Source organism: Falco cherrug, chromosome 7 (assembly GCF_023634085.1).
Source record: "Falco cherrug isolate bFalChe1 chromosome 7, bFalChe1.pri, whole genome shotgun sequence".
NCBI classification, from domain to species: domain Eukaryota; kingdom Metazoa; phylum Chordata; class Aves; order Falconiformes; family Falconidae; genus Falco; species Falco cherrug.
In genome coordinates this window covers 72,657,337-72,683,508 of record NC_073703.1, presented here as the reverse complement: position 1 = coordinate 72,683,508, position 26,172 = coordinate 72,657,337, and the positions used below count along the sequence as shown (strand labels likewise).

The following is a 26,172-nucleotide window of genomic DNA, read 5'->3' as shown; positions in this document are numbered from 1 at the left end:
TTGGATGGGATAGAGTTGTTTTGGTTTTAGGAATGAGTGGAAAAAAAACATCTGTTTTTTCCATTGTGAATTAAAAAATCTAAACCCTCAATCTGGGATTCTTGCTTTCTAGTCAGCCCACGTAGGAACTGCTGACGGTCTTCATATGCATGCTGTTTATTCCAAAATTAACCTTTTCTTAAATAAAAACTGAAAAGAGACATTAAATAATATTTATCTGTGGTTTATGGAAGGTTATTCTAGGATTCCACCTGGCCTCAGATGTGACTGCTGTCATCACATTGGTATAAAAATGTGATAACTGTGGCAACCTGCTTGTCATATACTGTTTTCTGGACACACATTCAACTATTTGAATCCTAAGCTTGGTTTATTAAGATGTTGTTTTCTGTTCACCCACCTTCTTCATTCTGCTTCTTATGTGGCTTGTAACTTCATATTCCCATCACAGGTCATGTTCTTCCTGAAGGAGATAGATGACTTGAAGCTTCTATATGAGCAGATGGTCTCTGACCTTCTGAAATGGATTAAACACAAGGTGACAGAACTGGATGACCGTCACTTCCCCAACTCTCTTCAGGGAATGTGGCTGCTCATGGCCAACTTCAAGACCTTCCGCACTGTGGAGAAACCCCCCAAATATCAAGAGAAGGGCATGATTGAAGCTCATCTCTTCAACATCAGGACCAAGCAGAGAGCCAACAACCAACGGCCATACTTGCCCCCAGAGGGGAGGATGCTGCAGGATGTGGAAAAACACTGGATTATGCTGGAAAAGGCAGAGCACAACCGGGGAAAAGCACTACAGGAGGAGATGCTGAGGCTAGAAAGGCTGGAACAGCTAGCCCAGAGGTTTTTGAAGAAGGCAGCCCTGCGTGAGTCCTACCTGGAAGACATGAGGAAAGTGATAGGGAAGCAGGACTTCTGGCCAGAGAGTGCGGACAGGATGGAGGCTGCTAGTAAGAAGCTGGAAGCCATTGTGGCAGATGTGCTCCCCAGGAGGGAGCGCTTCACAGCTCTGGATGAGATGGCCGCAGTCATCAGCCAGGAGAACTATCATGGCAAAGATCAAATCGTGGAGAAGTGAGTGACAGTTATGAGACTGTTGTAGTGGAGGCTGAGTTCAAAGTCTGTGCTGTGGTAGAAGGAAATGAATTGTAGCTATGAATTGTAGCTCTGCTCCTTGTGAGTAGAACTGGCAGAAATATCTTCTACCTGTGAACAGTTTCAGCAGATAAGACAAATGCTTCATCTTCTTTAAAGCTATAAATTTTTTTTTCTTGACTGATCAAACCCCCAGGCTGATTTCTGGTGAAAAGTAATTTTAAGGTATTTTCATTATATATGAAAATGCTTGTTCTGCCAAAAATTCTATCTTCCATAAAAAATGCTTAGAGGGATACATACTTTTTTTTTTCAAATCAACACTCCCCTCCCCCTCCCAGTGTGTAGTTTGGGGAGCTACAGAAGGCACAACATGGATTGACTCCAGTTTGGAGCAAATCTTGAGAAATTATAACTTCTGTGATTATGGATATAGCCTGATTTGGGAATGGCTAAGAATGCCATACAAATAACTTCTCTTGGGGTATTTCAGTGCTTTTCCAGTTTCAGACAAAATCAGAAACTTGTGGGAAAACTAAGAAAATTAGTCTATAAAAGAGTAAACCAGACTCTTTATGAGATCGGATTGTGACTCATGATATGGTTTAGATTAATTTTTTACTTTCAGCAGCCATTTGAAGACCACTTCTTTTTTTCTAAGCCTTTCCATTGTGTCAAATGAAAGCAATGTAGGTTCTCAGGTATGAGGATCCATAAAAAAAAAAAAAAAAGTCTAAATCAAAAAAAGGCAATGACAGTTGATGTGCTAATCAAAATTCCTCTCCGTGGTCACACTAATTAGATAACAACATTGCTTTGACCTGTTTTGTGATCATGGCCTGTCCTCTTGCACTAGTGGCAAGAGTTGTGTGTGTTCATTTAGATCCCCTAAAGCTACAAGCACTGAGAACCTACCAGTGCCACCCAAGTTCTTTGGTCCAAACTGGTCATCTCTCTCCCTTCCTTTGTAGGCAAAACAGCATTTCAAAACAGTGGCAGGATCTTCTGCATCAGCTGCAGAGACGACAACACTCCCTGGGTGCAATGCAGGAAATTCTGGGTCTCCTGAGGGACATCGATGCCATTATGGAGGAGCTGAAAGAGCTGCAGGTACTGAGCCCTCTCCACCAGCACACAGCTTGCACTGCTGTCTGCGTCCCTAAAAAAGCCCCTACGTTCCAGGGACTGCCTGGTGCTAACAAAAGATAAGTCTATCAGCTATAGAAAAAATACACCATTTTAACCTGAATGCTTAACTGTGCGTTTCAGTTCGTCATTGCAGGTAACCACATGAGAAAATCCAGGCTTTGCTGCGGGGGCTTTCCCTACTCAGAAAGCCAGATATGGTATTACAGGGAGTGCACTACAGGTTAGAGTTATGTAGTAAAACAAAGATGGGAAGAAATCTCACCTAAATTTAGAAGTGTAAAAGCAAAAAACAGAATAAAACAGCCTCCTGTTCCCATTCCACATAATTCTTCTGAAAGACCTTCTGGAAGTACTTCCAGTGGTTATACAGGTGGGGACCAGCTCAGGCATATGTCTGGCCTTCAGGTATCTAAACTTGTGAGAGTGAAAAATTCCACTGTAAATGCACAGTGATTGCTTTTAGTAAGAATTTCCAGGTGTTACCAGAGCATCAGAGTGCAAAGACTTCTCTTTAGCATAGGAAATAACTGGTTTCATATTGATTTTGTAATGGCAGGAGATATATATATATCCTTTTGTCTTGCTGTATCTTACTTAAGGACAGAAAAATCCTTATGACTCTGGGTTGCCTTGTGTCTAAGTTGAAATATATATGTTATATGAAGTTGGAATTTCAAATTAAAGAGCTATCCATAAGTTACAAATCTTTCTGTCCTAGTGTTAGTAAGCAAAGAACACCTAATGGTGGTGATGTTGGAACCATGATAGCCTGAGGATATGGCAGAAGATTGATAAGGAAAGATAATGTCCTACAATAGGATTGATAGTTGTATCCATTGATACAGTTAGAAAGAGGACAGCCTTTTAAGCACTTGGTAACTTCATCAGCCATTAAATACTATGAAGTACTTATTTTCACTGTTTAGATAGTAAAGGCAAGTAAGTTCCTCAAACAACATTGTAGTCAAAACATACCGTAACATGGGATATTCTAGAATTCTCCAAACACACTGAAACAATCTGCCTACAGGTGGGTGTATAGCAAAGGGCTATTCCTTGTGCCCATGAATTCTGAGACCTTGAGTGCTTAATCAATAGCAATAACTTAAGTGTGAAAACAGATGCTTATTCGGAGAGGCCATTACTTGCACTGCAGTAGATCGAAACTGCATTATTGCCGTTAGCTTGTGAAACTGAAAGAAAAATATGATTCCTCTAATTAGGCAGTTTTTCAGCTTTACCTAGCTGACATCATTCTTTCACATTTAGAAGCTATGAGAGTCAACAGGAACCTTTCAGCTGATTTCTTTGTACTGAGCCCCTGGATGCACTCTCTGCCAATGCCTTTTGTTTCACGCCTTGTTTGCAGGTGTTAGTGAATTCCCAGGACTGTGGGAAGCAGCTCCTGGAAGCAGTAGATTTGCTGCAGAAGCACAACTTGGTTGACTCACAGATCTCTTCCTATGATGATCGACTGACACACATCACCCAGAGGACAGCAGAAATCAGCAAGGACAACACAGTTAAACCAGAAGTGCTTTATGCAAAAGTGCAGATGCTTCGCCAGCTGTATCAGAACCTTACAGCTCTGAGCAAGTCACGGTAGGGCTTTGCTTCTGGCTCCGTTCTTCCTGATTAGGACGACCAGTCATTCCCTTAACAAGAAGATACAGCTTCCCAGCATTTGAAATTTTTCATTTCTCCATTTATAAAGACATAACACCACTTGAGTGTCTTGATTGTGGTTAACTGAAAGAGGTCACTTGCTTTCATAGGTGAAGAATAGCGTCGTTCTCAGCACTTACTATGACTTGCTTTATGTGAAGTCTGAATAGCATGTGGTTCTCTCCTCCGCTCCTAGAGGAAGAGGGAACTGTAATTTTGTTTTCTTTGTTGTCTTGCATGAATATATTAATCTATGACAAAGAGGAATTAAAGGCATTCAAATTTTGGATTTTCTAGATTCTTCTGTGGTTATACTACCATTGTCTCCATGGGATCCTAATTCTGACTGTATATATACTGTTTCTTTGTTTCAGAAAATCTCAGCTAGAAGAGGCTTTGAAGCTTTTTGAATTCTTCCGTGACTGCAAAGAGGAAGAATTGTGGATCTCTGAGAAATGTAAGCTAGCAAGAATGACAACACTAGGGAAAGATGTCAGCCAGATTACAGCCTCTATTCAGAAGCACAAGGTATCTTTCTTTGCTTTTCATTACAGAAAGACTTTAGAACATCTATGCCCTTCAGTTCAGTCAGTGCAGCCCTTAAAGTAAGCTGTCAAACCACTTGCTATCTCCAGTGTCATGACCAGGGTCTGGAATTTTTAACAAATGTATCAGGTAGGGATTCTTTCCCAAGAGGGGAAGGAAAAGGTAGAGAAGGAATACGCTTCCTATTGGACTAGAAGTGTGGCTTCTAGTGAAGACACTGGGCTCCATATTAGCTCACTTTGGATGGGAGGGAAAAAAGGTTGCTTGGTTTTGTTTTTCCACCCACATTTCCTGGCCAAGAGAGATGTGGGGAAAGAAAGAGATGGTGGAAAGACAGATATCAGTAGGCAGGATGGATAACATTGTGTGAGCTTGCAAATCCCTTACCATTTTCCTTAAGAGCTTGCTGTGGGCTAACACCAAAAGTTTAGCTATATGAGCTACTGCCTTTTTACAGCAAAGAATCACTGTGAACAAGTGAAGAGACCTGTGGACTTGAGAACTTGCGTGACAAAACTGAAACAGGAGACTATTCTGTAATTTTTAGTCTACATTTGTGTGCATATGTTTGCGTATTTGTTGCTTCTGGAAGGTGTAAGACAGCTGAATTGGTGGATGACAAACAAGTATCTCCTTCAGAGAAGACTGCCTAACAAGCTTCAGATCAAAGGCAAAAAGTAGGGCAGTAACTTCTGTGTGGGGAGCCAAGGGGCAATCATCTCAGGGCTCAGGGAAGAGTTAGAGGCATGGATAAGACACAAGGCTCTCGGAGGCGTCTGTATTACAGTAGCAGAGAATAGGCCCAGAATCGGCCCCCCTCTTTGCTCTCAGCTGGGGGGGAGTGAGTTATGCTGACATGTCTCCCATCCTTCTGCTAGGCTCTGGAAGCGGAGTGCAATTCCCACAGGGCCGTGTGTACGGATGTGATGAGGAGGGGCTGGGAGTTGAGCCAGAAGAACCCTGCACGCCAGGAGGACATTCTGAGGCAGACAGACAACCTCCAGAAATTGTGGCAGAAGCTCCAAGATGAGGTGGCTGATCGCAAAAGCCGCCTGCAAGCAGCTGCTCTCATCAAACAGGTAAGCAGGGCTGTGCTGCGGTGCACGGTATGGGGGACATGGATGTGGCTCAGATCTGCCCCATGCCCCCACAGTGCAGGGCAACAGTGGCAGGAAGCCTTCAGGTGTCAACCTTCAAAAAGATCTCCAGCAGCAGAGTCTCAATCCTCCTGCAAACCAGCCAGGCAGAAGATTGGAGCAGCTGGGAGTTGCACTAAGTTAAAAACGTTAATGGAAATAGCTCACGTAGTAGTGCTAATGCAGAGTCTTTTCTGCGGGTGGGATCTGGGTAGCTGTGTGACATTTTTCTAACATGAAAAAAACCTCGACCAAAAAGCAACAATGAAAAAAACGTCCGTAAGACTTGGGTCAACCATGAACTTCTCAAAGCCTGGGAAATGTTTGCCACTGCCATTCTGATTTACACTTTTGCACCTACAAACATTCACACATCTGCAAATAAAAAGCTCTCACAAACAGCAGCCTTCATAAATCACGTAACGTTATCTCAGGTATACTTACTCTCCTTCTCCTAAAGTTCTTTGCTCTGTCTGTTGTTCCCATGAGATGCCTGACCAAACTTAACAGCTTTGTTCTTGACAAAGTCCAAATTCTCTCTTAAGTTTAACATCATTATGGTGTTTTAGTTCTTCTTTTTCTTTCACTATAATAGGTTTTCTTTTTTTTTTCTGTTGTACCTTTATTCTAGATCTCAATCGTGTTTTGCTTTTTTACAACCATAGCCAGGCAGTCTGCAAATTCTGGGAAAAAAAAGAAACATTTTTTTTGTAGATTGAGTTCATTGTTCATTCTCGGACTATTCCTTAGAACTTTTAGAAAATATCTGTTGGAATTACGTGGTGCCTACCAACATCATACTTAGTAGGTTCTTTTTACCACTGCTATTAAGCACCGTAAAGTTTTAGTTAGTTTTTAAAAGAGTTAGATAGGCAATTATTGAATCTGTTTACTCACTGTGATTCTGTGAATTACCTGTGCTTGATGTGATCATGAAATACATCATGAATTTAAAGCTACCTTATTCATAGCTTTCACAATACCTGGAAATAACCTTATAGCTATAGACCTAATAGCGTTTCTTCTTATTAATAATGTTCAAAAGAGGAAGGAGCTGAATATGATACTTTCAGGATGAATCCAAGTGTTTTCTTCCCTGTGTTCCTTCAGTACTTTGCTGACATCAATGAAGCAAATTCATGGCTGCGAGAAAGGCAGCCCCTTCTGGCCAGCAAGGACTACGGAAAAGATGAGTCGAGTGCCGAAGCGCTGTTGCATCGTCACTTGCGCCTGGAGAAGGAGATCGCAGCCTACTCCTCTGAGATGAGACGCCTGAAAGAGCAGGCTGACATTGCAGCAGGGCAAGCTCCAGCTGCGGTAAGTGGATGAGGGATTTAGTCACATTTTGCTAAAGCATGTAAATGAAATGTGTAAAATGTTTTGATTTTTCCAGACTAGGATATTCCAAATGACCTAAACAAGAGCAGGGGTTTTTAATCCAGAAGAAATTTTAAGTGAGAATTGAGGCAGATTTTTAGATGACAAAGAAATTCATTGGCCAGTTGTAGCTCACCTAGTGAGTGTTCTGTGAAATGCTAGAAATGTATTTGTCTACATTAGTTCCCTCTACCAGTCCTCACAAATACCTTCTCACTCTATTTGCATAACAGTATTAATTTAAATCAGCTTTGAAAGGCAGACATTTAATCTAAACATCTTTACAAATTCTTTCTGCATCCCAACGTAGTGATGAACCATCCCACAGCTCCAGGAGCAATTCGTGCCATCCCAGGATAGGTGTTTAAGACGCATGAGGTGAAGTCGACATCTGCAGATGCCCCTCTGTTCCGCTGACTGGAAGGGGAACTTTTGACTTGAATCAGCTCATTTGACAACAGAATTCAGGGGAGATGAGTGACACATTGCATAGCTTGTTTCTTTCAGAGTTCTATGGTCACTCAACGTTTAGCTAAACCTGTCTGAGAGCTATGAGCACCATTTTGGGTCTTTCCTTTACCTTGATCGTTCCAACATTAATTTTTATTGGAACAGAAGTTTTATTGCTTTGTTATTAACATGAAAAAGAATCTGACAAGAAAGTATTGATGTGCAAATAAAAGCATTTATTCACTAGGGCACTCACAGGCTTTGAAATTGGAAATGTTCAGGTACTAAATCATCACTACAAACAGAACTGTGGGCATAGTTGATTCCCTGTTTTGTTGGCAATTTTAAGAATTTTACAAAACAAACCCCAAACAACCTTGATGTGGGCAGAAAATGAAAATTTTTACTGAATCAATATATTTTAATGTGAGCTAAATGAAACTTCTTCAAACAAAACTAAAATGTTTTTCAGTTATTTAGTTTATTCTTTCAGAATAAAACAAAGGAAACTGACTCAAACAAATACTGGAAATGTTTTGTTTAAAGGGTCAGAATGCTGTGGTTTGAACTAGCAAGGCCAAATTTTCCTTACATGTGAAATTTTTATCTGGATCAGGAGTATTCACCCACTGATTCTCTTAAATTTTACTTAACAGATAGTGAAGACGGAAGCCCCAAGTAACTTAAATCAAAAGACAGCAAAGCTGCTGTTCAGTCGAACCTGCGCAACATCTGAAACTGCATTCCCTGGAACTGCCAGTCCAGATGTTCATTTTCTTCCAGAGAATATCAGGAAGACCCAAGACGAAATAGATTCACTTTATGAAAATCTACAGAGCATGGCTGAGGTATAGTATCTCCTCCTGTGCTTTGCAGTTCACAAAACCAGTCAAGTCCAAAGCAAAGCTAAGTGAGGTTAAAGTGCGGTGCTGGCTCCTGCTTTTCAGTTTAATAACGTGCCTCAATCCTGTAGGACTGCAAGGTTTGAGAATATCATTGCAGTTTGGTATCAAAATGTATTTTATGTTGGCAAACTTCCCATTTACCTTCTAGTCTTTTTAAGTGATGAAGACTGGATTCTTCTGTGTAATCTTTTCTTTCCCTAATGTTTGTTTGCTGCAGCTCCTAAATCTTTGGGCTGTTTTACCTGATACCAGAGAATAATAATAACAACAGAACAAACAAAACCAACATCAAGCCAAAAAACCCGAAGCATAATCTGCAGTCTCCAATTATTACTTTTCACTCCCACCTGCCACAGTCTTGCCCCAAGGACCAACAAAACCATGTTGTGTGGGACTTGCATGCTGCTGAGGGGACTGAGGTGACTGCTCTGCCAGCAGCTGGCGGCCTGCTGGGGCTGAGCGCTCTCCAGCTGCTTCTCTTACGCCTTTAAACCGCTGTTGCTCTGGGAAGAAGAACTGTGATCTTAAGTTAACACGTTTGTTCTCTTTCAGCAGTCTGGCAAAAACGCTAAGCTGCTAAGCTACCAACTGGGTAGTGTAGTTTAAATGCAAGGATTCCCCCCCCCCCCTTCAAACAGCAAGGAGTTATTACAATACCTAAGTCTTCATCTGTCTTACAGGACAGAAAAAAGGCTCTGGAGGAGATGATTGGATATTACCGCTTCTGTAGCTCCTGTGAAGAATTTCAGTCATGGATGAAGGACAAAGAGAACATCTTCCGGACTCTCCAGCCTCAAGCAGACAACGTAGAGGTCATGCAGCAGAAATACCAGGTACCCCTTTTCCCTGCTCACAGATCACAGGATTAATTGGATTGCCCTTGGGACACTAGATGAAAGTTGGGAAATGCAGTTGTGAGAGTCTTTTCATTCATTTCATCATACGGAATCATGTATAGATCAGATATTTCTTTCATATAAACTATGCCAGGCTTATTGAAGCCAATGTAATTATGTCCCTTCAACCTCTCCTTTTGTATCACAGTACAAAAGGACTTTTGTTATGGTTTATCTCATACCACGTGAAGAAAAATGCCAGATGATGGGAAGATGGCATGCTGTGTGCCAGCGGAGGGGATGGCATGGTGTGGTGCATGGTGTGGTTCACAGTGCATGCTGTGGTGTGGTGCATGGTATGCTGCGCTGCATGGTGCATGGTGTGGTGTGCTGCATGGTGTGGTGCACAGTGCATGGTGTGGTGTGGTTCACAGTGTGGTGCACAGTATAGTGTGGTGTGGTGCACAGTGTGGTGCATGGTGTGGTTCACAGTGTGGTGCACAGTATAGTGTGGTGTGGTGCACGGTGAGGTATGGTGCATGGTGTGGTGCATGGTGTGGTGCACGGTGTGGTCCACGATGTGGTGCACGGTGCACAGTGTGGTGTGGTGCACAGTGTGGTGCATGGTGCACAGTGTGGTGTGGTGCATGGTGCGGTACACAGTGTGGTGTGGTGCATGGTGTGGTGCACAGTGCATGGTGTGTTGTGGCGCATGGTGTGGTGCACGGTGTGGTGTGGTGCATGGTGTGCTGCATGATGTGCATGGTGCACAGTGTGGTGTGGTACACGGTGTGGTGCACAGTGCACATGTGGTGTGGTGCACAGTGCTGTGCACAGTGTAATGCACGTAGTGATGTGTACGGTACACAGTGTGGTGTGGCGCATGGTGCATGTGTGGTGTGGTGCACGGCGTGGTGCGGTGCACAGTGCACATGTGGTGTGGTGCACAGTCTGGTGCACAATGTAGTGCAAGGTGCACGGTGTGGTGTGGTGCACAGTGTGGTGCACGGTGTGGTCTGGTGCATGATGTGGTGCAGGGTGCACGGTGTGGTGCACAGTGTGGTTCACAGTCTGGTGCATGATGTGGTGCACGGGGTGTAGTGCGCAGTGTGGTGCAAGGTGGTTGGTGCAGGGTGCACGGTGCGGTGGTTGGTGCAGGGTGCACGGTGCAGGGCGCAGGGTGCGGTGGTTGGTGCAGGGCGCAGGGTGCGGGGTGCACGGTGTGGCAAGCCGCCGGCTGCAGGAGGCCGCGGGCGGGCCGGGGGGCGGCTGTGAGCGCGGGAGCCGGGCCATGCCGCGCGTTATTAACAGTTGCGTGCCCAGAAAGCACCCCCAGGCTCTGCGTTCCTGTATCTTTTCTATTTTAGAATTTTCTAGTGGAACTGGCTGCGGGCAAAGGCCGGCTGGGAGAGATCGAGGACTTGGCTGTGAAGTACGGGCAGGCCAGTCCCAGCAAATATCCCCAGATCCGGATCTGGCTGGAAACGATCGCCCGCAGGTAAAGGCTCTGCCGGTCACCAGGGCGCTGCGGGCGGGTGCGGAGCGGCCCGGTCTGGCCCGGTCTGGCCCCGCGGAGCCACCGTCCCACGGGGCGCCCGGGGCGGCTGGCGCCCACAGAGGGGCCCGGGGCCGGGGGCAGCCCGGGGCAGCGCGTCCCCGCCGGGCCGCGGCCTGAGCGGGAGGGCCGGTGGCGGCGCGGGCCGGGCCGGGCCGGGCCGGGCCGCCGGGGGTGAGGAGAGGCGCCGCCGCACGCAGGGCAGCCGCCGCAGCGGGAGCGAGCGGGGCCGGTGGCCGGGGCCCGAGGTGAGTGCCCCGCCGCCCGGCTGCCTCCAGGAGCGGGGGCTGCTTCTGGGCCCGCACAGGTATTTAAACTGCAGCAGTTCGCGTGGGTGTGTGCTGAAGCGGGGTGTGAATCTGCCCCCGGGCAGCAGTGATGGATTCAGAGCAGTTCCATCTGTATTGCACCGTAGCATCTGATTTTGTTCCTTAAACACCAGGGTGAGGGTGCCTTTCACAGCTATGGAGCGGGACTGAAACCCTGTTTGACTTCACCAAGTGTATTTAGTACCTATTGTGTGCATGCTCCCGGCACCGTGCCACTGAGCTAGGGCCAAGAGGCACAGCCGGGTCCTCATTTTGACCACTATTGTTTATTTGCATCATGTCCCGTGTGTTCTGGTCACCTGAACGGGGTCCCCTTGCTTGAGATGGCACTGAGATGAACTTTGAGGCTGTGGAGCAGTGCTAGTGTTCACCCCCTCAGCCCACTGGAGTCCTGCTGTAATCTTTATACGAGAGTTTTTCTGAATGGAAAAAGGATATAGCTCATGTATGACAAAGGCTGTACATTGAATCTGCTCTTCTAGGTGAAGGCAAGTTTTGGGGTAGTGGCTGAGGCAAGATGCAAGTAATCGGGTTATTCCTCTCCCAGGTGGGAACGCATGGAAACTCTCAAGGAGGAGAAGGGCTCCGAGCTGATTGGAGTGGCTGATGTGAGGACATTTCTTCAGGACTGTCAGAGCGTAGGAGTACTTCTGCAAGACAAGATGGTCCAACTCGGGGGTCTGGAACTAGGGAACTCACCTGCTGGGCTGGAATCAGACAAGCGTAAACTGTCTACAGTTCGAAGAGAGGTCCTGGTGATTGAGAGGAAAATTGAATACTTGAGGAGTGTTGCAAAATCGTAAGGAAACCTGCTCTTTGTTTCCATATTCTTTGCTAGTTCTCTAAGATCATGTTGTAAATTATGGCTATAAAGAGAATGAGCAGCTTGTGAAGTTTCTTTTTCTAGCAACGTGAAGAACTGACTTGCCTTAAGTTTTCTGTGCATTCACAATGGGAATGAATCATTGAATCACAACAGTGTTAGTAGAGGCTTTCACAGGGATGCACTTTCTGCATTACACCATATTCTCACTGGTATTTCTTGCTTTTGTGGAACATTTGTTGCCTTCACAGACTTTCTTGTTGATGGAAGTGTAAATATCCAAATCCATTCCTTTTAAAGAGTCTCTAAATGCCTGAAGGGTTCATCCAGTTGAGTGTATTTTATTTCCTCTTGTAGGATTAAGGACACTAACCCTGCGGAGAGCAGGGCCATCACTGAGCAGGTGGAGAACATGGAGAGGCTCCTGACAAAGCTCAGGATGGAGATCCAAAAGAACTGGAACATTCTGCAGCAGGCCCAGGATCAACAGTCCTTCCTGCAAGAAAGCTGCAGGCTCTTGCTGTGGGCAGAAGGCATTCGGGAGAAACTGAGCAGTGAAGAAATGGGTGTGGATGTGGTTTCTGCAGAGCAATTGCTGAAGGAACATCAGGACCTGCTGAAAGAAATTAGGTCTCAGAAAGAAAGGTAGACAGATTCTGTCAGTGTGGGCAGAGTGGGGTGATAACGACAACAGTACTGTGAAAACGAAACCTGTCTATAATGTACATAAATTGTATATGAAAGTGACAGTGAGAGTTTATTCAGGTGCTTTTGTAACAGTGTCAAAAAGAAACTTTGAAACACAAAATCCATTCAGATTTTGCGTACTTACCCTGATGGCTGATGGAGGGAGAAGGAGGAGCTGTATGTTTGGAGTAGTACTCCACAAGCTCTCCTGACATGCTTGGATAGTACCATCTGCACTTTTAGTTGCCCCAGTCCTTCTCCTCTCAGGCCTTATGCTTCCAGTTGCCATCATCTTCCGATCTCCTTCTGCACTGTTACGAAGCTCCAGATACTGTTGGTCCTCCTCCCCATGGGAAAGCCTGCTTATATGGACCTTTGGTCCAAATGGGGAAACCTCGCTGCTGCCTCCAGCATGTATCCCTGAGCAAACAGCCAGCTGCACTTTGTAGTGCACATCAATGGCTAGCAGGAAAGGAGGGAAAGAGAGGGGGGGAAGCTAATGTCTAGGCACTGCCAAGGGAGCAAAGAGCTGTGATGAATGAGAATTCATAATTCCTTCATGCAGTGAGGTCTCACTTTTTTTTTTTTTGGCTCTGGGAAGATTTGTGCAGCTGGAAGAGCTAGGGGGCAAAGTAATCCACCAAAAACCCAGTAACGGGAGGACCGTAGATGTCTACCAGTCCATGGAGAGGCTTGCCAAGGAGTACAAAGAGCTGGAGAAAATGTGGGAACAGCAACGGAAAAAGCTGCAGGACAGCCTGGAATTGCAGAAGTTCAATAGGGAGGGAGACCGTATCAATGCAGCCCTCTCTGGCCATGAGGCCTTTCTCAGGGGGGATGGCCTTGGGGTATGTACAGCAGCTGATTTTATTTTCTCCTACTTCATCTTCCCATCCAGGGAGTAGCAGCAAATTTCTTAATTAGATCTGTTTCCTCATTCTTATGGTCACGGAATTTTAGTACTTGGAAGCTAGACTTTCAGGTTCTTATTAGTGTTCTTATGTTCTTACTTATCTTAATGAGAGCAAAGCTCATTGTATCTCAGAAAAAAAATTTAAAAACAGCTAGAGTTGTGATTTGTCGATGTGTTTGTACGTGTCAGATGGTTTATATACAATTGCCTCGTTCGTTTGGTGGCTAACCATTAAAAAAAAGGTTCAGCTTGAACATATTTTTTTTTGTGTGAAGTAAAAACATGACTTTTAAAAAACAAAGCTTTTTCTCTTTATTGAGTATTTTAAGAACGTTAAAGCAAATGAAGGAAAAAACAAATGCAGGCAATATTCATAAGATCAGCGAAGGAGGAGGTTGTGTCATCTTTTCTGTTTTCAGCTGAAACTTCAGTGCTTTTGGGTCAACTGGATGGGATAATACGTAGTTATGGCTTTTTGTATTGCATGTCCTTAGATGTGCCAGAGTGCTGGCATAAATTCAGAATGCAGATTTTCTTAAAAGGTGAAAATGGAATCATAATGGAAACAAAACAGAGGAACCAGATATGATACAAACACCAACTGCTTGTTTGTGGCCCTGAACATCCTTAGGGACATGCAAAATGTACTGTGTATCTCCTGCCTGAAAGAGATGGGGGAAAATAAGGTCCAGGATTACTTTTCATTGCTACAGAAACAACACAACTAAGAAAAGACTTGATCAAAATTTCTTTCTTAAAATGCAGGACCATGTAGATGCTGCTCGAAGCCTACTGAAGCAACATTGGGAATTTGAACAACTGCTAATGGCACTGAAGAGACGAGTTGAAGCACTTAATGAAAATGGGATGAACCTAATAGAGAGCAGGCACTTCGCTTCTCACATGTGAGTCCAAACTCTTTTATTTAGCTTTAATTGATCCAGTGTGATTAGGGTGAGCTGAAAAACTTTCTCAGAGCCAGGATTTAGTTGACCTACAAGCTGTGATCTGCTGGGTGAAGGGGGAAAAAAGGATTTTTTAAATTTTTTTTTTCAGAAAGATACAGACTTCCTATGCTCTCAGGAAAAATAAGCTAAATGCTTTAGGTTAGAAGTGGCATTTGACAGAATGCTAGAATAATTCACCTTGTATCATAAATTACATAGAGTGTTAAAATTTCTTTAATGTAAACTCATTAAATGCCGACATGAAACAGATTTTCCTTCATTTATCGGTATCACATATTAGAATTAATGTTTTCTGTTAAAAAATTACAGAAACTTCACGAGAAAATAAGTCATCAGGAGTAGCTCCTTCTTGTTTTTGTTGAAGCTGAACTGTCATCTAATTCCTTTACTCTGCTAGAGCCACTAGCATCTAGTAAGGGGGCCTCTGTATAAACAAGAATTAGAAAGATAGGTTCAGAGTTGAGCCTCTTGGGTCAAAAAGACCATGTTCTTGTGATCACTGGTGATAATGTCTTCAAAATTCCTCCACAAACCTGCAAAACTGCTCTTAAAATCTGATTTCTTGCCACCACTACCACCGTTAGAAGGCCATTTCAGAGCCTCATTGCATTTACATCACAGAGAAAATTATTAATCAGAGTGGAGTATTTGGGAAAGAGGAAGGTCTGGGTGTTACAGTCACGCATACATGACTGCAGTTCACTAATGTAACTCAGCCGTACAAAAGGAAAATCCAGCGCAGCTGGCAAGTGCTCACTGCTTTCCAGGTGAGCCCAGCATGGTCATGGGACAGGGCCATCTATCCCTTCCTCCTGTCAACAGAGGTGTTGAACTAGACACCCTTTATATCATAGTCATGACTACAGTACAACCAAGGGGAAGCAGTATGACTAGTACTGCATTGGATTTCCTGTTTTTCTTGGTAGTATTGAAGAGAGAATGGTCACTCTCCAGCAAAGGTGGGAGCGGCTGATACAAAGCAATGACAAGAAAAAACGGAGGTTGTTGGATTCCCTACAGCTGCAGGTAAAAGAACTAATACTGCAAATTTGCTCAGTTGTGTGCGAAGTATTTTTACCCTTTGCCTTAACATGGGACAAATCTCAAAATGCTCAACATTCCTACTGCAGCTCACTTTCTCTTTGGCTATGAGACAGGATTTCAATCTCCAGGGAGCCAGTGATACACTGATGATGAATCTTCAAAGCCGTGACCATAGCAAAATTCCAAAACAAAACTGGAGATACCGAATGAAAAATATGAACAGAATGTTTCATCTGCTGGATAAGTTTATTCTGTTCATTACATATTATTGTTAATAATTTGGCACAGTTACTTCCTGTAACTGTACTTTTGACACCAAATTTAGCTTCCAGTGCTGGGATACAAAGTTGTACTGGAGGATTGGACAATTACGGATGATAGTCTATCAAAAATGAAAACCTTCACTGACAATTAGAGGCAACAGATCAGTAAAAGTGGTAAAAAAGAGACAAAGAGATACTACTCCAAGGGCTTAAAAACTAGTCAGTGGTTCAAGATCATACGTCTTCAATTAAGAATTTTGGTAATGTAGAACAACTTTTACAGGAAAGCATAAAATACATGTTACACATTTTATATATATATTCACACATACATAAATATTTTTCTATAAATCTATAAATGTACAGGGTTTTTTAGGGGAAAAAAATCAGGCTTGATCCTAACAGCAAGGATTGCACTGTACACCCACACAGAATCATAAGTTAAATTGATATAAATCCTGTTTCTTTCTCTAAGGAGTTTAATCGTGACGCTGCAGAGCTTTTGATATGGATGGAAGAGAAGTATAAGATTGCATCAGATGAATCCTATCGCGATCCAACAAATGTTCTACGCAAACTGAAGTGGCATGAGGCTGCTGAGAAGGAAATGATGGCTAATGAGGAGCACTTCACCACACTGATAAAGGTGAAGGCAGTTTTGGAGGCAAATTTTCCATCTTGTCACAGATTTCATAGATGATGATTTGCTCAACAAAATGATGTGCCATGTTTCTTCAGAAAGGAAGTCAACTGATTCAAGGCAACCATTATGCTGCAACTTCTATCCAGGAGAAGATGTCAGAGCTTCAAAAGAAGTGGAAGGAGTTGTATGGCAAGATGATAGAGAGAGGCGACAAGCTGAGACAAGCTGGGCAGCAAGAACAGCTCATGGAACTGCTCCAGGTGAGGAGGTGATGGGGAACAGAGGGGAGGAATGGCCTAGGAGCCTGGTTCCTCTGTTGTGTGGTCCTTACAAAAAAGTGCAGAATACCATTGAGAAAAATGTGTATTTTAAGGTGTCCATTTTCTCTGCAGACTCAGCAGAGAAACCCCAATGTAACGCTGACCAAGTTCACTCCAAAGCTATGAGCAGGGTAGCAGTGCCAGCACCGCACCAGGCCACAAAGCTGTTGAACTCTCCGGCCACCCTGTACTGGGAAAACAAACAGAACTCTCTGCATGGGTCAGTGCTGTGCAAACATAAACGCTTGCTTGGAGTCAGTTCAGAGGCTGGCAGCATGGCACTGTGTTCAGTCCATTGTCATCCAGGCGAATTGTATAAGAGGAACAATGTGCTGTGAAGCTGTTTAGGTACCAGTATGTCATAGGACTGCTGTTGTGTTGTAGCTACCGTCTGAAGCCTTTGGATATTGTTTGATTGTTTGGTATTAGGTCACTGAAGATAGTTCAAAGAGACTGTTTTTAGCAATGTGCATTAGTGTCTTGGAGAGAAGAGTGCTCCAAAATAGCGAGCAAAACAAAATACTCCCATGAGATGCCTCTTAGAGGTACCTGGCCATCATGTTACCGAGAAACGACATATGGATTTAAAAATTGTGTCCAGGAAGCTGTCATAGGAGGTGCCGAGTGAAAGAAAATGATGTTGAAAGGTCAGTATGAGTGTGCTGTAATTTTTCCTGGCAGGATGCCAAAAAGAAGATAGAGAAAATCGAGAAAGTTCTTCAGGAATCTGAGACAGGCCATGATTTACGCTCCAGCCGTGATCTGCTCAAGCAGCACAGACAGCTGGAAAATGAGACACGTGAACTGGCAGAGAAAATGAACTCTGTTGTATCTCATGCAAGGAATATGGCCACCAATCACTTTGACTCCCAGAGGATTCTGGATGAAACACAGAAATATCTGAAAAGGTGAGATGCCACTCTCTTTTTGTCTCCATCCCTTGTGACAAATAGAATTTTTTGTTCTACCTTCTAGAAAATGCCTTTCAGTTGATTAGGTTTAACCCATACTGAGGGATGATTTTTCTCCCTGGTTGTACCACAACTGTGTTTTGATCTGCACCTACACAGCTGCCTGTTGACCTGCCTAAACCTTTATTACTGGACCTTGCTTCTTGCCTGCTGCACTCCTCCTCTAGTCCTCTGCTTATCCATAGGTCACCCAGAGCTTTCTAGGAGGTGCAGTGATCCAGCATTCAGTAGTGACTAGTTCTTTAAAACATCACAGGACAAGCCTAGGACTTCAAAAGTGTAAATCACTTTTCCTCAGCTTATGTCTAGTGTTACCGTATAAGTCTCCTTGCCAAAAGTAGCCTTCTGGAGAACGAATTCTTGTATGGGCATCCAGCACTAACCATTGACATTTAATTGCAAAGAGTTGTCCAGTGTTTTCTAATCTTTACAGTGGTATCAAAGCCTAATTCCCTTGGCTGAATCAGGATAAAACTTTGTTTTAATATACATTTAATTGGTGGCCCCTAGGTTTGAGTCTTTGCAAGCACCTCTTGATAAGAGGCAGAAGTCGCTGGAAGCTGCAGTGAATCTCTACGAGTTCTACCATTATCATGACATGGAACTGAACTGGATTAATGAACGATTGCCTATTGCCCATTCCACCAACTGTGGGAGGTCCTTGGATGTGGCTCAAAGCCTGTTGCAAAAACACAAGGTAACTCCTTTAATGAAGTGTATTACAGCATGTTGGCATGTTGCCTTTCACCTCAGCCTGCAAACCAGCACCTACGCAATTCTCCTTTACCTTCAGGAAGGTCATTGCAAGCAAAGTGGATTGCCACACTTCCAATGAGTACATTCACTGATTGTGGCGCTTGCCCAGCTAAAATGGTTCCAGTTGATTGAGACAAGTCAGAAGTGTGATGATTTGCAGAGCAAACATGAAATTCCTGTGGTAACTGCAAAGTTTGTCGTATTTTGCAGTAGTAGTCTGAGAAATTTTGTAGCTTTTCCCATTAGAAGTGGATGGAAAGCTGGTATACCTGACACTAAATAGAAAAACCCAATTGTTTTGCTTTGTGAGTTGATCTAGGTTGGATACTTTGACTGTTATACATCCTATTTTGGTTCTCTGCTTACTGCTTCATTATACATGCAGTCTTGAGGTTTGTGCATGCTAGACTCTAGGAGAGCATATAACAGCCATTTAATGTTTATTTTAGTTCTGTACTGCTTGTAAAATGCTTTGAACAAGCTGCAGTCAACATATTTATAAAGACAGGTTAACACTGATTTCTAGAGAGTCTGATTCTTTGTAGCAGTTCCTACCACCCGAGGGGCACCTCAGGGCTGCCCTGCGCCACAGACAACACTGGATTTTGCAGCACTTAGATTGCAAGTTCCATGAGAAAGTTTGTAAGAGCAGCTGGGAGGCTTTATGGAGCAGGAATCTAATGATTTTCATGGTACTGTTGACAAATGTCTCTCTTCCCATCTTTCTCCAGCCCATTCGTCTTCTGGGATATTTTATTTTCCCATCAGCAGCTCAACACTCTTCTGAAACCCTCAGCTTTGTGTCTCATCCCTTGTCCTGCTCCATCTCCCAAACCTCCCCGGCTGCTGGGCAGGGGAAGGGGTAAGGAGAAGGGGTAGGACCAGGCCAGAGCACCAGGCTGAGGACTTCAGTAATGCTGAGGGTGTAGGGAAGTTAAGGGATGTCTGCTGCCACAGAATTTCAAACAGACTCTTAGCTCCTCCCTCAATGGCAGCACAAGAGCAGAGCATTTTACAAGCAGGGCTGAGACTGGTGGCTGAGGCTGCAGCTGTTGTAGAAACAGACAGTCCTTGTGTCCACTAGCTATATACTCTGCCCACTGTCACAAGCTGCCAGCTTTGCTTAGGACGAGGACCACACAGAATTTCTTTGTCCTCGCATACCCTTCCTATATTCCTATTTTTTTCTTTTATGTCATTCCCAGGAACTGCAGGCAGAAGTGAATGCCCACAAACAGCAAGTCCAGCGGGTCCTGAATAAAGGAAGAACAATGGTTGTAGGCCAGCATCCATCAGCTCAGAAAATAAGTGAGAAATGCCAGGAGCTTGTGACTGCCTGGCAGGGCTTGGAGGAGTCCTGTGAGAAAAGGATGAAGCAGCTGCAGCACTCAGTTGGCTTCCAGGAGGTACAGATTACAGCAGTGCTTACACAGTAGCTTCTTCAGACAAAAAAGAGGACCAAAGTTTTAACGCGACTAACAAAACGGCTTTGCTGGGATTTGTATCCACTTCAGTTGCTTGAGGCCAGACTGATGAGAATGGAGGGTTGGGTTGCATAGCTGAATGCAGCCCCCATCTAGACCTGCTGCCCTAGAGGTCTGCCTTGGACTCTGTACCCATCCCTCGTGGTTGTGTATAAAACACATTTCTCCTACTTGTAGCTCCTTTCTTAATATCTTTATACAGCCTGAGGCTTTGACTTAAGTAATGCAATGGATCCTGAAGTGGCCCTTCAGACTGGAGAATTATGACAAGGAAATTGGTAAAGAAGGGATCTCTTGTGCCATCCAACCTTTACCTGTTGCAGACAACAAAATGATAATGAGAAATTGATAACATTCTTTCACTGTCAGAGCGAGTTAGGACTTTTGGCACTATTATTTTCAACAGGATACTGGACATTTATGTTTAGCTTGTTTAAAAAAAAAAAAAAGGAATGAAGTATTTATCTCAGTGATCCAAGTTTTCTGTCATCAGTGACTCATGTAGGAGTGCAGTTATTCAGATAACACATGCATTGTTGCAGACATAAACAGCATTTGCACAGAGTTCATAGGCCCACCTAAACTATGTTCATTGGGGAAGCTGATCATCTCTCTGTTACTTCCTCCGTCTATCAACAGCTATACATACTACAAGCTTTATGAAGCCTGATTCTTATAGGTGATTCAAACTTATCAGGAAGGGGAATGAGAAATATCACACTGGTATTACACAGTTAGCCCCTACCCTTAGTGAATAAGGTAAAGGAAGTCTCAAGTAAGGATAGTGATGTGAAGAAAGTGAGACAACTTGAAACTTACTGCCAGAGCGTTGAGGCCTGGAGAACACCTTAATTATCCTGCCACAGTCTTCCATCTGTGGCCTCTTTCATCTTAATATGATTTCACAGAACAGCGTGGAATAGTAGTTCTTGGGATTAAATAGTCTTTATTTGTTATTCAGTAAAAGATCACAGTAAATCCTGCAGTGCACCCTCCATTTAGAATTTATTAGGTCCAAAAAATTACTTATTTTGAAAGTTAAGGTAGAAACTAATTTACCTTCTCTTTAACTGATAGTTTCTAATGAATACTGCAGACCTGGAGGCTTGGATAGCAGAAAAACATCCCCTGGCAACAAGTAAGGACTATGGTAAGGATGAAGATGGAACACTGAAACTGCTCAAGAAACATAAGGTATTTCTCTGCTTAAATTCTGTACACAGGCTAGATCTTCTGGTCTGTCTGTGGTTGTAAAGTTTTTTGGTACTTAAGCGTCCAGCCATCTACAAGATACTTTGCATTGATGTATGTCTACATGTGAATAGACAGAAGAGATCAATGCAGTTTACTAATCTGGTTGGAAAATATATAGTTTGAGGAAAAAGGAGAATGGTGAATATTCTCATCTTGTTTTCCTGAGGCCAAAACTGACTATGATTTGATACCTGCTTTCTAGTCTCAACAGATGCATGCAGAAGCTTTTTTTCCCCCTATAATCAAAGATGAAAATAGAGTATAATTTCAGGAATACTTTGCCTAATAATGCATCACAAAATTCCAGTTGTCTTCGTTCACCTAATTTGTTTGAATTTAGGTACACTTTTTTTTTCAAAAGAAGTTTGCTGGAGAGTTATCTAAAGTTGATCAAGTTTTGGAAACATCACATGCTTCCAGAAAAATTTTCTCTTGTTTAATGTCTCAATGATTACACCATAGGCGGGTGCAGAATTTCAAACAGTGGGTGTCTTGAACAACTGACTTTCCATCCACTCTTTTCTCTGCCAGGCACTGGAGCATGAGATTGCCATTTACCAAAATATGATGAAAGAACTGAGTGAAAGTGCCCAAACTCTTTCTCTTGTGGGCTCCATCCAGTATGTTGAGGTTGATGCACCAAAGGAGCAAGTTCATTCAAGACTCCAGGAGCTGCAAGAACTAGCAGCAGTGAGGTATAAACTAGAACTGCCTCTTGGATACTAGGTTTGATGCAGAGCCCACTGAAGTCAATGAAGGATTATCTCCAGTTACCTCACTGGAATTTAGATCATATCCATTATGTCCTCTTTTTTTCAAGTATTTAGGGAATTGCTTGTTTCTGTATTAGTTCTGTGCACCTGTGAGCTTTTCATTATTGCTAAGCAAGAACTCTACATTTTATTCTGGAGTTTTGCTACATATTAAGGATTTCAGGCCCCCAGATTTCCTCTTTGCCCTTCATCATCTTTCTGTAAAGTGACTTGAGATGCCAGATTCTTACTTGCCTTTGTGGTATTTGGAATCTGCTATCAAAATGAAAAAAATATTTTTAAAAGGTTTCCTTAATATTGCTTGAAAATGTCTTATTACATAGCAGAAGGGAGACAATCACAGTTACACTTATCTTTATGCCTGGTGGCTGCACTAATGTAAGAAGGGTTTTACACTTGAATGAGTTGTTTACTTTTCATTTCCCTTCCTTTCTATTATTGTTACATTAAGATGTTTACAACAGGACAGTTTGCTTGTGCATGGGGTTTTTAAACACTTCGGGTTTGTTCTCAGGAAGGAAAAAGTGCCTGAACAGTTTAGGTTTTTCCTCCACAAATATTTCACTCAGAAAAGGAATGGGGCTCTGCAACCAGAATAACGTATAGATGAGTCTGAATACTAGAATAATTAAGCCTAGAGGAAATGCCAAGCATCAATAGAAAAACCTGTGAATGAAAATCAGAAAAATAAACACTTAATTGAGAAATATCAAAATGTTTCTGTGTGTTGAACACAGAGATGTTTAGCTTTCATTCATGCTTAATGCTAATTTGGGTCTCATGGTGCCTTATTGGTGCTTTGGTTTGTACCTCTGATCTGCGTTCTGCTTGCCAGGGTGGACTTTTTCATCAGGCTACATCTCTTGTGATATCAGAGCATTTGTGAAGCAAACAGGGAAGCCACGTTCATCTTTCCTGGAACATTTGCATAATGGCCAGGCAGTGTTAGCAGATGGAATATTGATATTTTATTTACTGTGGAAGGCCTGTAACATGTCAGGCTGTATTGTAAGAAACTCCAGATTTTAAGAAATATGCAGCAGGTTGCAGTAATTTTGCTGAACAAGAAATATGAGCAGAATTGCATAAAATGATTTCATAACATTTGCCTTCCAGGCACACCATCCTCCATTAGAAAGGTTGCCTTCTCATTTTCATAAGTACTGCAGTTATTTTTTGAAAGACAGATCAGGACAGATTTGTGGGGGGGGGGGGGGGCAGGAAAGAAGGACATTCTCATGGGAAGAAAAAAACCCAAACAAAAAAACAAAACCAAAACCAAACATTCCCCCCAAAAAAACCCCAAAACCCCAAACCAGGGAGAGAGCTCATGCAGGCACAGTGCTCTTCTGGGAAACTCAGCCGATGAGTCTGATTGAGTTCCAATCTTGAGAAATAAGTCAGCTCTTACATTAAAGAGAGTGAGTCTTGATGGTGAGAGGTTTTGGGGATTAATAGGAATAAAGTTACTGATTGCCCTCCTTTTATATTCCCTTGGTCTAATTGTGTTGTCTTGTCTCCTTCCCCCAACAGAAGGAAGAAGCTGGATGACACTCTTGCCTTGCATGAGTTTCTACGAGAATATGAAGATCTGCAAGACTGGATCACTCAGCAGAAACAAGTAGCTGACTCTGAAGACTATGGAAATGATTATGAACATGTCTTGGTGAGTTTTTTGAGTCACAGATCAAAAATCAACCAAACTCTATATAATGAGACCGTAAAAGGATTCTAAGATTGTCCTTGAAAACTTGTAAGTGTAAATAACTGGGAGACAGGAAGAGAAAAGGGTGGAGAGTGGGTGGGGAGGATTGGCTCAACAGGCAGGCAGCATTGCCTAACACATCCTGTTACTGTGGGGGCCGAGCTGCGTGGAACAACTGCATGGTAAAATGTCTGCACCTCCAGAGAGCAGCTCCTTTCTATTTTTAATAACCAGATATTTCAGTGTTGTGTCCGTTAAGGATTTTTTTCATCATAAATTCTAATATACAGACATCTGCAGCTACATGTCTTCACATGGCACAGAGACTAATCTAATGTCAGCCTGTTAGAAATCAATAGCCATTCAGTATCCTCATTTTTATAATTAATTTCAAAATATCTTGTGTCCTAGATCTTAAAACCAGACTACATTATCCAGTTATAGTACTGAATACACATTTGCATTGATGAAGTGAAAACAAGTGATAGAATAATTGAATTCTGCATTGAATGTTTGTTTTTATCCTTAGTAATTGTTTCTTCCTCCTATCCACATCACAAACCTCATGTTTTGCGAATAGCTTGTAGCTCCTCATGGTCTTTGGTGGTAAAATCCAGTCATTCTCTGCAGTTTCTCAGTCTCCAAATACAGTCAGCTTATTATATGTCTTTTGGCTATGCTCTGATAACTGGGCAGGTATGTTTGGGAAAAGAGACCACTCAAAATGCCTTTTTTGTTACTGCTGTTTTTCCTTCAAAAGCAACTTTGTGCCAAATATGACACGTTCCGACACCAGTTGGAAGCAGCTGGGAAAAGAGTTGTGGCTTGCCAGCAGCTGGCAGACAATTTGCTGAACTGTGGACATTTTGAGTCCAGGGAAATTCGGCAGAAGCAGAAAGAGCTAAGGTAAGAGACTTGTGTTAGCTCTGTAATACGTTATCCTTTCAATTCACTTTTAAGGAGGATGAGGAAGTGACAAGGAATTAGAAAAGGATAAGGCATGTCCTCCCAGTTTTCTAACTGCAAGACATGTGGTTTGCTCGCTGATACAGAGCTGCTGCCATGCCTCATTTAAAAATAGACTACTATAAATGCAGACATTATCTGCTTGCTGATTTGCCTTCTTGTAAATTGCATCAGAGGTGCTTTATAAGTAAGGGGTGGGTGAACTTCCTTTGTCCTTTGAAACAGGATCACCTAACTGAAAGGCTAGGAATTTAGCTGCTGCTTTATTGCTTCTCATTTTTGAGTTTGAATCCCCTGACTGCTCTGCAGAACAACATTAAGATGTTCTGAGCTTCTTAGGTCTGACATCAGCCCAAGATGACCCAGAAGAGAAGCATAAAGAAACAGTACGATCTGAATAAGTTCTCTTAAGTCCTGCATATAACACCTGAAAAGTAAATTAGAGAGAGGCACCCTTATATAGGACCATCTGCTTAAGTGCTTGGAGCAGACAGGAGGACATGGACAGAGTAACGTATGAGACATGCTGCCCAGCAGGGAATTGCTCCAAGAGAATTTAATGGCAGGAATGAAAAAGTCAGAGGAGGTCTTGGTTTTAGTCTTTCTTCAGACTGTCGATCTCCTTTACTCCTGGTTTAAGTGTTTTACGTGGTTCTTTTCCCCATCCTCCCTTGTAGGAACTCCTGGGAGGAGCTGTTGGAGACCACCAGATTACGAGGCGAGCATCTGAGAGATGCTGAGGCAATTCACAAGTGTTACCAAGATCTAACAGATGCTCTGTCCCATATTGAGGTAAAAAATAATTGGAAAGTCTCATATAATGCAAACTTCATTTCAGCTTAATTTGTGGAGTATTATGATTCTCAGTGTGCTTACTGCTGACTTAATGTCAGCAAGAAGCCTATATGTTAGGAAAAATGTTAAAAAAAAAAATCCTAGGAAATCCTTAGATGCCTGACTGGTCACCTTATGAGAACCATTGGTGAAACCAAGTGCAGCTGGAGTTGCTGTTCTGTGGGATGAGCTGAGAAAACCGGGGCTTGAGCTGAGTTGGCCACAGTGCAATGCATATAGTAATGTTTGCAGTCATCAGGCCTAAGAAACCGTTTACTGCCTCACTGTGGTGGTTCTTTGTAAACCATCAGCTTTATGTACTGAAGAAAGAACTGTCTTGTGAGAAAGGTGTCTGCGTTACAGTGATAGTTATAGTTAGCCTTGGAAGGTTGTCAGACAATCATGTGACCCGATGTGAAAAGACGGGCCAAAAATATTTTCCTCTCATTTCAATTCCCAGTACTGGCCATAATTTCAAACAGTCCCAGTGTGAAAACTGAGGGGAGAACTCCCAATGCAAATCTTCAGCCCTCAGTTTTATCTGAGCATCCTGAAGAATTTCACAGAGAAACCACATCCTTGCTGTAAAGAGCGGTGTGGTTTCTCTAATGCAGATATGTACAGGAGGTGGTGATCCAGCAGAGCTTCCAGTGTTTGCAAGGCAGCAGAGCTTTGTTAGGTTACATGCAGTAGATTTTCTGTTTGCTTGTGCTGGC

General features: G+C 43.0%; 1 protein-coding gene across 1 annotated transcript in view; it reads left to right on the top strand.

The window, feature by feature from the left end:
* SPTBN5 (spectrin beta, non-erythrocytic 5) overlaps positions 1 to 26,172 on the top strand; it is a 99,137-nt gene that overhangs the window by 8,425 nt on the left and 64,540 nt on the right. The window contains exons 6-29 of the mRNA XM_055715039.1: positions 452 to 1,083; positions 2,076 to 2,214; positions 3,623 to 3,855; positions 4,293 to 4,446; positions 5,343 to 5,543; positions 6,711 to 6,917; positions 8,084 to 8,275; positions 9,013 to 9,165; positions 10,536 to 10,666; positions 11,600 to 11,851; positions 12,233 to 12,520; positions 13,164 to 13,410; positions 14,241 to 14,380; positions 15,370 to 15,469; positions 16,226 to 16,396; positions 16,489 to 16,653; positions 17,395 to 17,621; positions 18,195 to 18,381; positions 19,646 to 19,846; positions 21,002 to 21,118; positions 21,710 to 21,873; positions 23,485 to 23,617; positions 24,417 to 24,562; positions 25,300 to 25,414. Of these exons, the coding sequence (XP_055571014.1) occupies positions 452 to 1,083; positions 2,076 to 2,214; positions 3,623 to 3,855; positions 4,293 to 4,446; positions 5,343 to 5,543; positions 6,711 to 6,917; positions 8,084 to 8,275; positions 9,013 to 9,165; positions 10,536 to 10,666; positions 11,600 to 11,851; positions 12,233 to 12,520; positions 13,164 to 13,410; positions 14,241 to 14,380; positions 15,370 to 15,469; positions 16,226 to 16,396; positions 16,489 to 16,653; positions 17,395 to 17,621; positions 18,195 to 18,381; positions 19,646 to 19,846; positions 21,002 to 21,118; positions 21,710 to 21,873; positions 23,485 to 23,617; positions 24,417 to 24,562; positions 25,300 to 25,414 (4,695 nt within the window). The remainder of the gene's footprint in view (positions 1 to 451; positions 1,084 to 2,075; positions 2,215 to 3,622; positions 3,856 to 4,292; positions 4,447 to 5,342; positions 5,544 to 6,710; positions 6,918 to 8,083; positions 8,276 to 9,012; positions 9,166 to 10,535; positions 10,667 to 11,599; positions 11,852 to 12,232; positions 12,521 to 13,163; positions 13,411 to 14,240; positions 14,381 to 15,369; positions 15,470 to 16,225; positions 16,397 to 16,488; positions 16,654 to 17,394; positions 17,622 to 18,194; positions 18,382 to 19,645; positions 19,847 to 21,001; positions 21,119 to 21,709; positions 21,874 to 23,484; positions 23,618 to 24,416; positions 24,563 to 25,299; positions 25,415 to 26,172) is intronic.